This window comes from Cucumis sativus, chromosome 4, assembly GCF_000004075.3.
Source record: "Cucumis sativus cultivar 9930 chromosome 4, Cucumber_9930_V3, whole genome shotgun sequence".
In the NCBI taxonomy this organism is placed as follows: domain Eukaryota; kingdom Viridiplantae; phylum Streptophyta; class Magnoliopsida; order Cucurbitales; family Cucurbitaceae; genus Cucumis; species Cucumis sativus.
The window spans coordinates 2,309,690-2,324,250 of NC_026658.2; the positions used below are offsets into that span (position 1 = coordinate 2,309,690).

General features: G+C 32.4%; 2 protein-coding genes across 2 annotated transcripts; both read right to left on the reverse strand.

Annotated features, from left to right (window-relative positions):
* Positions 1 to 844: 844 nt before the first annotated feature.
* Positions 845 to 2,924, reverse strand: LOC101207293 (chitinase-like protein 1). Its single transcript, XM_004152037.3, has 4 exons — positions 2,676 to 2,924; positions 2,196 to 2,589; positions 1,903 to 2,062; positions 845 to 1,560 (listed from the first exon to the last, which is right to left on the reverse strand). The coding sequence occupies exons 2-4, from the start codon at positions 2,572 to 2,574 to the stop codon at positions 1,143 to 1,145; spliced, it is 957 nt and encodes a 318-aa protein (XP_004152085.1). The 5' UTR covers positions 2,575 to 2,589; positions 2,676 to 2,924; the 3' UTR covers positions 845 to 1,142.
* A 1,298-nt stretch (positions 2,925 to 4,222) lies between these two features.
* LOC101207051 (mitochondrial import receptor subunit TOM40-1) lies at positions 4,223 to 10,313 on the reverse strand. Its single transcript, XM_011654764.2, has 11 exons — positions 9,956 to 10,313; positions 9,632 to 9,713; positions 9,408 to 9,507; positions 9,227 to 9,322; positions 9,082 to 9,132; positions 8,248 to 8,313; positions 7,382 to 7,483; positions 6,610 to 6,678; positions 6,294 to 6,377; positions 4,865 to 4,960; positions 4,223 to 4,576 (listed from the first exon to the last, which is right to left on the reverse strand). The coding sequence occupies exons 1-11, from the start codon at positions 10,104 to 10,106 to the stop codon at positions 4,520 to 4,522; spliced, it is 954 nt and encodes a 317-aa protein (XP_011653066.1). The 5' UTR covers positions 10,107 to 10,313; the 3' UTR covers positions 4,223 to 4,519.
* Between the last annotated feature and the right edge of the window lie 4,248 nt (positions 10,314 to 14,561).

Consider the following 14,561-nt stretch of genomic DNA (forward strand, 5'->3'; position numbering starts at 1 on the left):
AATCAATTTGGATATCATAGATAAACATATTTTGGACAAACTAATTAAAGAAGAGATGGACATAATTATAAATTTGTTGTGTGTATACAAATGGCTGTCAACTAACAACCATATGAAAAATTATTTAAATTCACACATCACTATTTTATTATTTAATAATGACAGGTTGCTAACTCGGTTAGTCAAAATATTGAAAATAACGATCCCTTTTAAGTTAGAAATTCAAATCTTCCTGTAACAATAAATTTATATTGGATGTTTGACAGCTACTTGCAAAAATCTTTTCACCTGTTAAGGGATGTAAAATTTAAAGTGTCTTCAACTAACCCACAAACTGTGAATTCAAAGATTTTCCTAACGTTCCAATCACCACTTACACACCATTGTTCTACACAGCCAACTTAGTATTTAGTATTTTAATCTTACTTCAAGTCTTCCGAGTTCAATAATTGTGTAAACTAGAGAAATAAAGAAAATGGAGTTCTTCCATAAATATCTAAATTTCAATAATATTAGAAATTGAGAAATTGAGTTGTTTAATGCTAACTTGTGAGCCGACTCGACATTGACATTGTGTTCAGTACTCTTTTCTGAACTATGCCGACGGAAATTTTAACTTATGTTAGCTGCCGACAGAGTGCTTTTCTTAATCCCCTCTAAGAGACTTCCAAGGAGAGAGCAAACCAAAAGGACAGATACTAAATATCACTAATATGAAGATACCTATTAATAACCAATAGTTGTTATTTATTCTTGGGCAACTCTGTAAATGATTCAACCCCACCACAACCAAACATGCAAAAAGAGAGAAGATCAAAGAAAAATCATGAAAGGACAAGGCAGATAAAAAATGGCATCAAACACAGAGGACCATGTCGGCAACATAAATGTCGATCAACAAACCAAATTGTTTCACAGTAATACAGATATATTACATACGAAGCGATTCATTGACATCTCAGAAACACAGGAATCCTAGGAGTATAAATATGGAGAAAAAGAATACAGATTATTCAATACAAACATACTGATCGTTCAACTAATTTACTGCACACTTTAAATAATTGTATAAGGATGTCTTGATTCTTACTTGGGCTAATGGAAATTCTTGATGCTTAGAAGCCATAGTGGTGGATAAAATCTCAAGAAGATGAAGCTGGGGGGACGTAAGTTGGATTAAACGGGACCTGCTCGGCACATGTAAGTGTGTCATGAGTCCCAGACTCATCACGACTGAGACCCATCAGATCGAGGTAATATTGGTAATGAGAGATAATGTTGTTCATGGGGTCAATATCGCCCTTCCCACAGATGGAATCGCCGTAGAGAATATTCATGGTTGCGCCGAAACCAGGAACCCTTTTGGACAAGGTGTCGTTCTTGGTAGGCTTCCAATTGCCAACAAAGACATCATGGGGTGAAGGCTGTGACTTCTTCACTGGGTTCATCCACATCCAAATTGCAGTTTGGAATCCAATGGTAGCATTCTGCTCAATATATTCAGGATGATTCAACAGGTCAATCTTCAATGCATCCCCAATCTTGCCGTAATTGTAATTCCTATGACAACAAACAACAATAAGAACTCAGTCAAATTCTCATGGATTGGGGATCAGAATGTTATGTTCATACTTCCTTCGAACCTAACTAGTAATCAACATCTTATCAGATTAGTCCCTAATCTAAACAGACAGAAAAAGGTGCCATTTGCATTTTCCATCATGATATGTTAGATTAGAGACCTGCAAGTGACCATTGATCAAATAGTAGTTAAAGGGATTAAGTGAAAGAACATAATGGACTATGCATAAACAAGGAACACAGCTATAAACCAATGTTAGAAACCCATATTACTAAACAAAAGCCACTGAAAAACGAAAATGGGGATAGAAAACGTCAAACCAGTAAATGGGCAGAGCACCACGGCCATAATATTGAGCACCAGGAGCACAAGGATAAGTGAGCTTGAAGTAGTCATTGCAATAGTCCTGGCTTGGACTCAGTTCCTTGTTGAAACAGAGTCCCCAAGCAAGTGGCCCTCCCGTGACAACTCCATCACCACCTACAACAAGCATTTCACACACATTCAGCAAAAAATCAAGTTCAAGTAATATTGAATTCAAACACTGCACAATCAATCATTAAGAGAAAACCCAGATCCTCAAAAAGCAGAAAGAAGTGTGTTTTTCACTTACAAGAGGTCTTAGAGCCAACATGGCCAAAGAAAGCAGCAATCTCTTTCATCTGCATCTTTTTATCTCCAGTTGTTCCAAATCCGAGCGGCTCGAACTGGGCGGCGGCGAGAATGAAGGAATGGAAGTCCCAGAAACCGACGGCATGAGCCACCGGCGAATTACGCTTAGCGAAGAGATTCTCAAATTGATAGGTCTCAAAGTAGTCGGTAATGGTCAAATTGCAACAATAAGTAGACCAAGTGCACTCCCATCCTCTATCGCAAAGCCTCTTCCCCTTCACAACCTTAACCTTCGGCTTAATCGGGGATTCATCCCCACTCACAACAGACGCCATTACAATCAGCGCCAGTATCAGCAGAAGCGAGTGGTTGAAAGCCATTTTAACCTCTCCCCACTGCAAACCCAGAGAGAAAAAAAGCATGAATTTCAAGGTGATTTAATCAAAATTTCAATGAGAAGAGAATGAACTCTTGTTGTTACCTGAAATGGCAGCAGGGATTGATTGGACAGATCTGAGAAGGGTGTTTGTGTGAAACTTGCAAATGTGGAAAATGAAGAATAAGGAGGAGAAGGAGAAGGAGAAGGAAAAGGAAGAAGCGTTAAAGACAGAGGTTAGATCGAGCGTCTCTTTCAGCTTGTAGACGCCATTGATTGGAAAGCATTTGAGCTGAGGAAGAAGGTAGAGAGGAAGGGGTGAATGTGGACCGTCCGATTGAAGATTGATGGTCAGAATTTCCAGGCTGGACAAGGGACCCACTGGAATGCTGCACCGACACTAGAAAATCATTCAATAAATAAATAAAAAAGAAGCTCTCCTAAATTTAACATTCTTTTCCTTTTTGATTAAAATACCTTATTTATAAACTTAATTTAAAGAAGAAAAAATAGTTATGAGTAAAACCTTAAATTATTTTGGTAGATCCAAATGTAAATAAAATGAACGAACTAAAGGTTTTGGTACTATTTTGTGGCAAATTACAAAAACAATAATACACCTTCAAATTGTTTAAATAATTGATATTGTTTCATGAATATATGAATATAGATATTAATATGTTAGAATTGACCATCTAATTAAAAATACATAATTAGTTTAAAAGTTAATATTTGTGTTCAATTTAATAAGTTGTAAAAATAAAATTAATTCTAAAGATTAATTTAATTTAACATAGAACAATTGACTGTAATGTTAATTAATCAGTTAGTTAATAAAATAAAAGGAAGACCTCTTAACTAACCATACTCAAATTAATAGAACATTTTTTAAAATAGAATATTAATTAAGTATAATAATTTCTTTTAAATAGTTTGTTAATTTTTTATTTTAAAAAAAATTAAAATATTAATTATCAAAGATGAAATTTATTTTATATTATATAGTTAAAATATTTTAATTTATTTTGCTATTTTTTTAAATGTTCTTCAAATTTATGGGCTAACTAATATATTTATAATTAATTTATAAAATAATTAATTAATAATAATAAAGAATTTATATTAATTTATAAATTAATTAAGTTATATATACGAACATAAAAACTTTCAGTTAACTAAATAATAATATTACGTGTAACAAGTGAAATTTTGTAAACAACCGAGATATTAAATATCAATCTAAAATCCTATGGAAAACCTATGAAACGAACAGGCCCTAAAAGCTTAGTAAAGAATGAATTCTCAAAACTTTTGTAGCTGTAGGTATTTGACCCCGAACATTTATCAATAAAAATTGAACCCAATCTGGCAAGCTTTTAAGGGTGGGGTGAATGGTAACTAATACATTCCATAAACCATACTAAAAAAATTGTCCATGTACCAACAAATAAATCAAACAGAATTGAAAAAAGAAAACAAAAGCACATGTAATCGAAAGGTCCAGACTCAATCCTGACACTGCTTGGAAAGAATGTTCCAAAGCAAAGGAAATGAGTTAAATATAGCTGTCTAAATAAATAAATATATCCTAAGAAACAAATTCCATTCACTGATGTATAGCACTCTAAATATATGAACCAAAAATCGATTAATAAACATACCAACAGAAGCTTAAAACTTCGAAATCTCGCATTATATTCGTCATCTCGTTGTCTAGCCCTTGGTGAAAAATAGAATTATTAATTGATAAATAAAATTTTGGAATGGGGACAGAGATATGGCCTCTAAAAACTGCAACAGCAGTTAGATTCTGCTCAAAATAATGTGCTGAATGATTAACTAAAGAAACTGAGAATTCAACAGAAACAAAAATCATTCAAAGGAAAGAACTCCACTACGTTTCTACTAAAGCAATGGGGACACCAGCTTGGCCCAGTCCTTCGACAATCTTACTCTCCTACTGTCAAACCAAATCCAAATTTGTAATCTTTCTTCCTGTGATCAATCTGCATTAACATAAGACTCAGCCAAGTGAACATGTTGAAAAAAAGTGCTTGCTCTATACAAAAATTAACTTATTTCCTCATTAATCATTGTTCTGTTATCTACTTCTAAATAATGTTTTCAAAATCCTGACCCTACTGGAAGTTAGAAAATCCCCATTTTTTCCCAATGGCCTTCATTATTTATGTGGTCATTATTCCCATAGCTTGAACCCATTCAGTCCGAACCTTTTTATAAGGCCAACCCAAGGTAGTTGAAGGTTATGTAAAGAAAAGTATATGACTTAATACCTCTGCGGAAAGGATGAAATTAACGCCCATATTTAGCCGCTCTTCAAGGAAAGCAGCTACACAACCATTGGAATCAATCTTCCCTCTAAGACGAGACTGCAACAACCACAATAATTACACATCTTCAATGACAGGAAAGTATTCAAACTAAACTTGTTTGACGTTCTGCTAGACTGATCATAAGTTATCAATACAATTGTTGTGGGTTTAACCAGAATCGCAAAATCACCCGGTGAAACTAAAATTTGACACACCAATCATATAATCCTCTCGTATAGAGAGTAAATAACGCACAGCAAATAGAACAATTCAGTCATCAGACTAGTCTATAGTCATAACAAGCCCGAAATTCCAGCTAGGGATGCAAACCATTGTTATATCACTGCTTCAGCTTACATTTGGTTGGGGAATTTCAATGAAAGAAAAATACATATTCTTCAACGGAAATGAATGAGATTGTGGAGTTTATAAGTTGACCAAGTTTCATGGCTCTTCATGGTGATCTCTCTAACAATTTTTCTAATTGAACTCTTAATGTTATTGATTCTAATTGTGGGGTTCTTTTGATAAGTTTCTGTTGTACAAGTTGTGATTATTCATAAACGAATTCAGTTTGATTAGGGGTGGTCTTGTTTGTATCTGCAGTTTAAGATTTCCTGAGACATTTTCCTTTCTCTACTTAATGCTAACTTTCCAATATGTAATTAGTGTGTTTCCTTTTTCTAAAAAATTGAAATACTCCACTAAGACTTCTGCACGACGTACACTTCTTCAATTTTTGTATATCACACTTATATATGTCATAAATGCTTACCACTGACTCTATCTTATGCTACAACTCATTTGCCTCACTTGGAAGTATGTAGTATGTACACCCACTTGGATAGGAAGCTAAGCCTTATTCATTTTCCTTGGGGCTTCGATTCCATCCCTCCATCGCAGTTCATAATTATGCTCACAGTATGCCAATCAATCCTTCCCAAGAAAAAATTCTCATATTCTCTCTTTAACTCCCGTGCAGGCCTCCTTGGCAAAAGGTTGAAACAATTGACAGAACTGCATTACTTGGTGTAAAATGACCGTATAAATTAACAAAAATTTCTCCATTTTACCAGCTTAGTTGAAATCTTGAGCAATACAAGATTGGTGAATTATATTAGGGCTGCTGCCAAAAATCAGCTCTTCTAGCCAGCAGCATCACCAAATGATTCATATAATAAATCTTCGATTTTCAGCAATTCTTTTATACCATAATTACAATAATACTATATCATCTGCCGAGTGTAAATAAGCCCAATGATTATCAACAACACAAAATACTTCAATCCCTCCAATAACTATCTCCTTTGCGAATTAGACAGTATTAGAGGAAATAAATTGTAGATAACATATACTTCGTATTATGGAGCATTCACAAAACAGAAGCTACCTGTCGAAGAATGTAGTCGTAGCCAAGACTGGATATTACATCTCTTGACATGTAATTATACGTGAAATCAGTTGCCAATGAAACCTAACATAAGGAATAAAAAATGATATAAGCTATTGCGAAAATTAAATTAGAATGTTTGACGGTTCTATCTCTGTTTCCATCCTCTTCATTGTGAAATATTCTTTTTCTAATACCATCTAGCTTGCTAGGTGGCTAACTTCCCTCTTTTTACGTGTTAGGTAATAATATTCTGTTAATCTACTAATATTTATTGTTTCTAGTCAGCAGAAATGTGCTGAAGCAATTTATTTACCTTCTCAGACACCTTTTGAACGTAGCTCAGCGCTACCATACCTGTGCTAGCAACTTGTCCAGTGGCAACCTGCAGAATAGAAAATTGAACCAGATTAAGGATCGTTGAAGTCAATTTTTATCCTTCTTAGGATCAAAATTTTCCAAAAACAAAACACTAGCCAACAATCAACAAATACAAATTACAAAAATAATAAAATAAATAAATAATAAGTTAAATGCCTGAATACTATTATAATGGCACAAAGTAATCCAAGATCTTCCATAATATATTAATATTTAATGGAAGAATAGTGGAGAATGATTTAAAAACATCTTGCACCCTCATCGAAAAGCATCACTTCATTCCGTTATTTACATATTACATTTAAAATTAGCATATTGCTTAATAGCTAGTCTAGTTTCTATTAATTGTTAGTTAAATTACAATTTTGTGGGTGAAAGCTTAAGTTCTCCACCCAAAGCACAGCATTCAAGAATCAAGATCTAGGAGAACATATCCAAACTGTCACCTTCGACACCACCTCTTTGGCTAATGGTTGATTTTTCATAAGTTCGATAAAAGAAATGAATATTTCATTATTAGAATCAAGTAAGTTATTCTAATGCTTTTTTATTTAATTATACTAAATTTTTAAATAATTTAATCAACATATAGTAGTGATTAAGGTATTAAAGGTGAAACCCAGGAAAAAAACTTTGTTTGGATTCATATGGGAATAAAATATTAAAAAAATAAAGAAAAAGTCATAAAATGATGACAATAGCCATACCATCTTATCAGTGTTGTATCTTGCAGCATAACCAATACCAGACTTTCTATGCTGACCAGCCCAAAATACTTCACCACCCAATGACAGATGAGGGGATACACTCTGCAAAACAGAATTATTATCAGCATAGTCTCTTTATGTCACACAGTTGAGAAGAGAATGGGTCAGGAAGAGTTAAAACATGAACAAAGCTAATAACAATTGCCCAAATTGTCGAGGAAATATGCAAGAATGTCAAGACAAGCTCATCTCCATCTCTATTCCTATTGAGGACAGTAGAATGTGAACATCTCCGAGGTTGGGGGACATATTCCACTACGTCAAGGCAGTATGTGCAAAATGAAACGTGCCTTTTCTTTTATGAATAAAAAAGAAATGTATAGTTATGGCGAAATAGAAACCAAGTAAACAAAAGGGTCAAGATTAGTAGCAGTGGAGTGCCAAGACGAACAAGAGTGAGGTATGGTGGCTCTGAATGAAGGAGAGTGGATTGTTATCAAAATAAAATCAGATCATTAATACGCCTACATCACCTAGATGTGTAATTTTGTATTATAGTGAGCCAAAGTGCAAAACTGTAATTGTATAAGTAGTATTTGCACCAGGTGAAAAAGGATATGATTCCTTATCAAGTACATTCTCGAGCAAAAAGGAAGGCAGTCAATTAGTGAAAATAAACGATTACCCCAAAAAGGTGTAGTAACAAAGTAAGAGGAACCACAAAATGAGTTCAATCTCCAATTTAAGAAATTTTTAAGTAATTGAAAAATTCTCCCAACACGAACTAAACTCCAAAACTTGTAGAATGCTTGAGCAGCCATAAAAGGACAGGATAACATAATAATATAAACCAATCAGTACTGTACCTGAATGTAACTGGCTCCAAATAAGGCACCGTTGCCCAATTGAAATTGAGTTCTGAAGTCTCTGCCCTGATTCAAACATAGTTTCAATTAACGAAAACAAACACATTAATTTCTAACTCCTAAGCTATAAAAAAAAAAATATACAAAAAAAGAATAATTTGAGTTGTCAACTAGAAACCACTAGTTCAATTCCAAAAGATTAACCATCAGGGTTAGCCTAGTGATAAATAGAGGGACATGACCTTGACAAAGAGCCAAGAGGTCATGACTCAAACCATGACGGCCATTTACCTAAAATTTAATATCCTACAAGTTTCTTTGAGACTAAATGTTGTAGTGATAGGTGGGTTGTCCGGTGAGATTAGTCAAGGTGTGCATAAGTTGGCCCATATACTCACGAATACTAAAAAAAGATTTTAATACAGCCATTGAGATTGAGAAACCTGGCTCACACACTATAGATTCTATTTTGAATTACACATTCTTTGACAAAAGCCTGATTTAATTTGCATTGCTTAAGGTTAAGGTTTTGAAGCATATATCCAAGTCTTGATGGAGCTCTTAACAACCAAATTAGACTGTCATACTGTCATAGAATAATAGCTGACATTATTCCCCAGCTAAGATTGTCAAAATATTTGTTTAGATATAATTGTATAGTTTTTCAAAAAATAAATTCACTAAGACCTTAAACATACTTGCTAAGGAGAAAGATGCTACACTTTAATAGGAAAGAGTAGCAACTATAGCATATAAGTCATACTCGTAACAAACATCAATCACTATGCAACAAAAATAAGCAAGATGGTGGTAAATCTTTAAAAATTTGATAACCTTATAATCGAAGTTGACCATTCCATGTGACATGTGTGGCTCATTTGTCAGCTGAAAAAAAATAGATGGCATCAGCTAACAAAACCAAAGGAGAAAAAAGTATGGCATTGCCTGATAATTAAACGATAGAAGAACCCATGATCACCTGTGCATTGGCCTTCAAAGTGAGATTGTCAGATAAATCACACTTCACTCTTGCATTCAGCCTACCATCGGTGAGTATCCTCCCAAAAAGCATCAACTACATACCAGTCGGCAATGCCATCAAGTTGTGGTCCATTATGACAACGAAACAAAAAAAAAAACATTCAGCAAGTGACTGTTACCTTCGGATCTATAAAATTGGCACCAAACTCGTAAGTGGCAGTAGGTATTTTGATGGTTTCGGCAGATTGGTTAGGAATCTCAGTTGGTCCCATAAACACACTGATCAGTCATCGATGGTTGATAACGCATAGTTATCAGCTAAGTCAATTCACTATGTGACCCAGAAGAAACGATAAAAGAAGGGGAAAAAAGTCTGAAAAACTCATTACCAAAGCAAAACTACCTGTGGCTGAGGGAAAACTTTTGATTGAGTCCTTTAGTGAAATCAAATCGCATCCCTTCAAATAGTTCCGGCTTTAAGGACACTACCAAAGCAAATCAAACATATAACAAAATGCATCAGTTCAAGAAACCAGAACTCACATTCCCACTAAAAACAACGAGGCCGACCAATTCTACAAGCATTTCACACCTCAAGAAAGATAATCTTTTTCAAAAACAATAAAAATGAAAACAAAGCGATCTCGGATGTCCTCGATACAGTAACAATAGCAATGAACAAATAATGAACATAGAGCTAAAGGAGTAGCTGAGAAAAGAGAATTACTGAAAGCTTCACGGTGAATCTCCTCGTAGGGGATCGGACAAGGGAGGTTCAAGTAATCGACCTTCTCATCCTCTGTCTTCTTCGGTGGGATGGGTAGGGGATAAGGCGCAGCCGTAGCAGTGGCGGCGGTCGGAGGAGCAAGGCCCGCCATTGTGTATAATCAACAAAAGGAGATAGCAGAGAATCAAGTGTAGTAATGGCGAGGGGACGATCGGAAAGGAAATGGGAATGGGATTGATTTTAGTTTCAAGTGTAGCGATCAGAGACGAGAGAGAAAGGGTGGAGTTTAGGGTTATCTCTCTCTAAACCCCAGAGAGAATGCTCTAAAACCCTAAGTTCCGGCTTGAAATATTTTCTAAAGGTAAAAAATAAATCATTTCTTATGTCTTTTTTTTCATTTTTAAATGTTTGTTTATTGTTTCATATGATCAAATTGATCAAATTGATCAAATTATTTATACAATGTAGCAAATTTTTGTGATTTTTTTTAAACTTTAAAATATAATAATTGAGTGTTAATATAAAAAGTGGATCTCCATTGATTACTTTATTTAACATAAATTTTTTTTATTAATGTTCGATTATATTTTTAAATTTTTAATTTACGAAATAAGCCCTTTATAATAAATCCTTACAAAGGAACTTGTTCTGTAGTTAATCTATTCTTAGATAAAAATTCAAAATTGTCTTAATAGTTAATATTTTTCTGTGTTTAAATTTTAAATTTGTCAAAATGGTCAAAATGTTATCTACCTCACTTCCACTATGTTGTTGTAAGTATCGTCATTATTCATCCAACTTTAGAAATTATCATTGTATGTCAATTACATCGTTGCTGCCAATTAACTCAAATGACTATTTTCGCCCAACATCGTCACCATCCAACTGCACCGGTACCATGTGGTCAGCTCGTGATCGATTTGATGGCCATTTTTAAAATTATTACTCCAAATTATTTTCTTCCACTATGTTGTTGTAAGTATCGTGATCTTTTACAATAATTTGATATTAAATAAAAAAAAAATAATAAAATAGATAAAATATTTACATAACGTCTTTGAGTAGTTTTCATACATAGGGTAAGTAGTTTGATTTTTTAATTATTTTTTAAGAAAACTATGATATTTTACCAGTAACAAATTAAACAAGTTTGAAATAAAAATTCTTTTGGAAGAGATTTGTCAAATACATTTTTTATTTTAAACAATTTTTAAAAGAAGTGTGACTAAATCAACTTGACTTCTTGAAAATCATTTATTTTAAGTTAATTCAAATGGATCTTTAATACAACTTACAAATAGTTTTTATCAATACATATAATGTTTTTATTAGATGTAAATTCGATATCTATGGATTTTGTAATTTTGATATCTATAATTTATGGTTTATAATTATAATTTAGTCCTGCAGTGAGAGTAGCGAGACTATTTTGTTTTGTTTTTTGTTTTTTTTTGTTCTTTTTCTTGTTTTTTTTAATTTTAGTTTTGTTGTTTTTCATAAAATGAAAGAAAATTCAATTATGTTATTTTATATAAATCATGGAAATGCGATCACATGATACATCTTATTGAAAGGAGATTATTGTCATTGTTGTTTAACCAATTTGGATCGTAATTAACTTTGAAATTAGTATTGTTGACATCGTGTATTTTGAAAAAGAATACTTAATGGTGAAAATTAAATATAGTTTCATTAAAGTTGAAGTCGTATGAATTCAAAATATTGAAAATACATTTGTCAACGTCAATGAATGAGTCACGCAGGAATCAAGAGCACGTGTCCCCTCGAATTGCGGTCTTTGTACTTTTAATATAAAGTTTTAAGTAATAGCAAACGATGTTAATTAGTAGATGTGTTTTTGCTACCGAGATTCCCATGTGGCTTACTGGTTGAGGTGCATATCTAGGTTCATGATTATAATCATAATACTTAAAGATCAAATTTGTAGAGCGTATTTACTAAATAGCATTTGTTAGCCTCAAAGTCTTTTTTTTGCACATTCACTTGTAGACAATTTTTGGGTAGACTTGTACATAAAATGGTCAGTGTGTAAATTTCTTAACTTAACGACCGTGTAAATTCGCGAATGGTTGAATTTTTTTGGTTCAACAAACGTATTTAAAATTTAAATAGTACAATTACACTAGCATGAAACTCAAAATACACAAACCAAAATAATACTGTAAATGACTATTACATAAATCATTGTTGTATTAAAAAAAAAAAATGTTGACGGTCAAAATAAGTATACTTAAGTAGAAAATCAAAACACGAGCCATTAACCTAGAGGTCAAATATTCAACTTTCAATACCTCTGGTCCGCAAGTTGTCAGGATTATAGATTTATATAGCATGCTCATATAAAGACAACATGTATTGAATGAAAATTAAAAATAAGGTGAAACTTCGACATACACCTTATAAGTTTAGAAGAATAATTAAATGTATGGATTAAATGACCTTCTAAATTTTAATGTCTATTAAATATAACTGTGGAAAGGGAGAGATTAAGCATTTGACTTATCAAAATGGAAGTTATGCTAATATCATTAAGTTAAGCTCGTTTTGTTATAATATTATAAATATTATGTTAGCAGTTAATTTTAACATTAGCAACTTAGAGAATAGGCGAACACGTTGTGGACTAAAAATGAATGTCCTTGTATATTCTTTATCTATATTTGTTCACTTGCATAGTGTTATTTTGGTTAAATTAACATAACAAATCTTTTGTTATAGAGATGGTAGGTGTTACATACTGACTAAAATAAATATTTTGAAAGTATACAAATCACTGTTCAAAATAATAAAAATTAAAGTTAATATTTTGAGAGTGGACGAAGATAAATTGGAGATAAACCTAAAACTAATTCTATTGTAATTTTTCACTAGAAAACAAAACTAGAGTTGTTAAAAGCCTTAGATTGTTATTTTATGTTTTCAGTAATTCATATTTTCAATTGTTATTTGCACTTATTTACATGTTTACGGGTTGCATGTCACATTCATAAAAACAAATTTATCGAAATGTAACATATACTTAAAAAATGTTAAAAATGAACGTCATAGTTAAATGAATCAAGAACAATTTGTCTTACGAAAACTATGATGATTTGGTAAATTAAATATACAAAATTTGTCTATTGGATTTAGAATATGAAATTTTTAAAAAAAGTTTCATAACACTAACTACGTAACTCTTACCCCAAACACATTTTATCATAATACTAACTATTCATAACCCAACACTTCCCCCAAACAACCATATGTCTCTCTACCTTGTAGTCATCTCTCTGATTGCAAAATACACAGTAACATCACCACCACCAACGTAGACATCTTAGGGGATATTTGACAATTTACATACGATTGAGTTGGTGCCTTGATATTCATGTTACTCACATTTATTACCGTATTTGTTAACTTATATTTCTCACATACTTATTCATGTCAATCTTTTACCGTAGTTATAAACTCAGTTTTTTTTTTTAAATAACTTTAACCAAATCCCCTAATCCATTAACAAAATCCTAATCGCATAAACTAAAGTGGACACTATTTCAAAGTTTAGGTACCAAAATAACATTTCAAAAGTTATCCAAAAGATAATAAATTTGAAATACAAAAGACGAAAAGGATTTAACCCTACAAAAATTGTCATTGTCATTTTTTTCCAAGAACAATAGAAAATAGATAAATTTGAATCAAAGTTGGCTACAAATACTATACCAAGTGGAAAATTTTCTAATTACACACCAACGTGTTACATCAATTGCTTATTCAACATGTTGTTAAAAGTTCGTTTTGATCAACTTAAAAAATATATGTTTTTAAAAAAACTCGTTTTTCTAAAATTTGTTTAAAATACATTTAAAAATTATTTTGAGTGACTTTCAAACACTTTAGTTTTTTTTCAAAATAACTTATGTTATAAACTAAACACTTGAAAATGTAATCCAAACACACAACAAATAGTTTATTATCATGATTCTTTAATAACTTTTTAGGGGTGAACATGATAGACCGAAAAATCGAGCCAGTCGGTCGGAATCGTTTTCATAAAGTTTCAAATCATGAATTTTTAAAAAATATTTGTAAGTGTTAAGTCAACCCAACAGAATCCGACCGATCAAACCTTACTCATAGATGTCGAAGTCGATTTGAACATTTACTAAACTGACTATGGTCCGTTTAATGACAGTTTTGTAAAAAAACTAACTCCAACTCCAACCGACTGATGATCACCTCTAAACTCTTTAGATTAGAAATGAACATTGTTAAGTAAGAGTCGGTTTTTCGAGTTGATCGGTTGGTTTTAAGTCTATAAATTTTAAATGTTATTGGTTTGATTTTTTTATAAACAAATATTGATTAAACCTCTCTTTATCTTCGATCAATCAATTTTGTTAACGAGTTTAATTTTTGAGTGTATCATTATCACTGGTGCTTTATATGGCTAAAAACGAATGGAGTCGTATAAACAATTAAAAGGTTGTACTAATGCAGGATGTTGACATTTAAGCTTCCCCCGGCGATTATGAATGTTAATTTATTAATGGAACCCCAAAAACGTTATTAATTCCAAAACATTGGAAAAAGCTCCCAT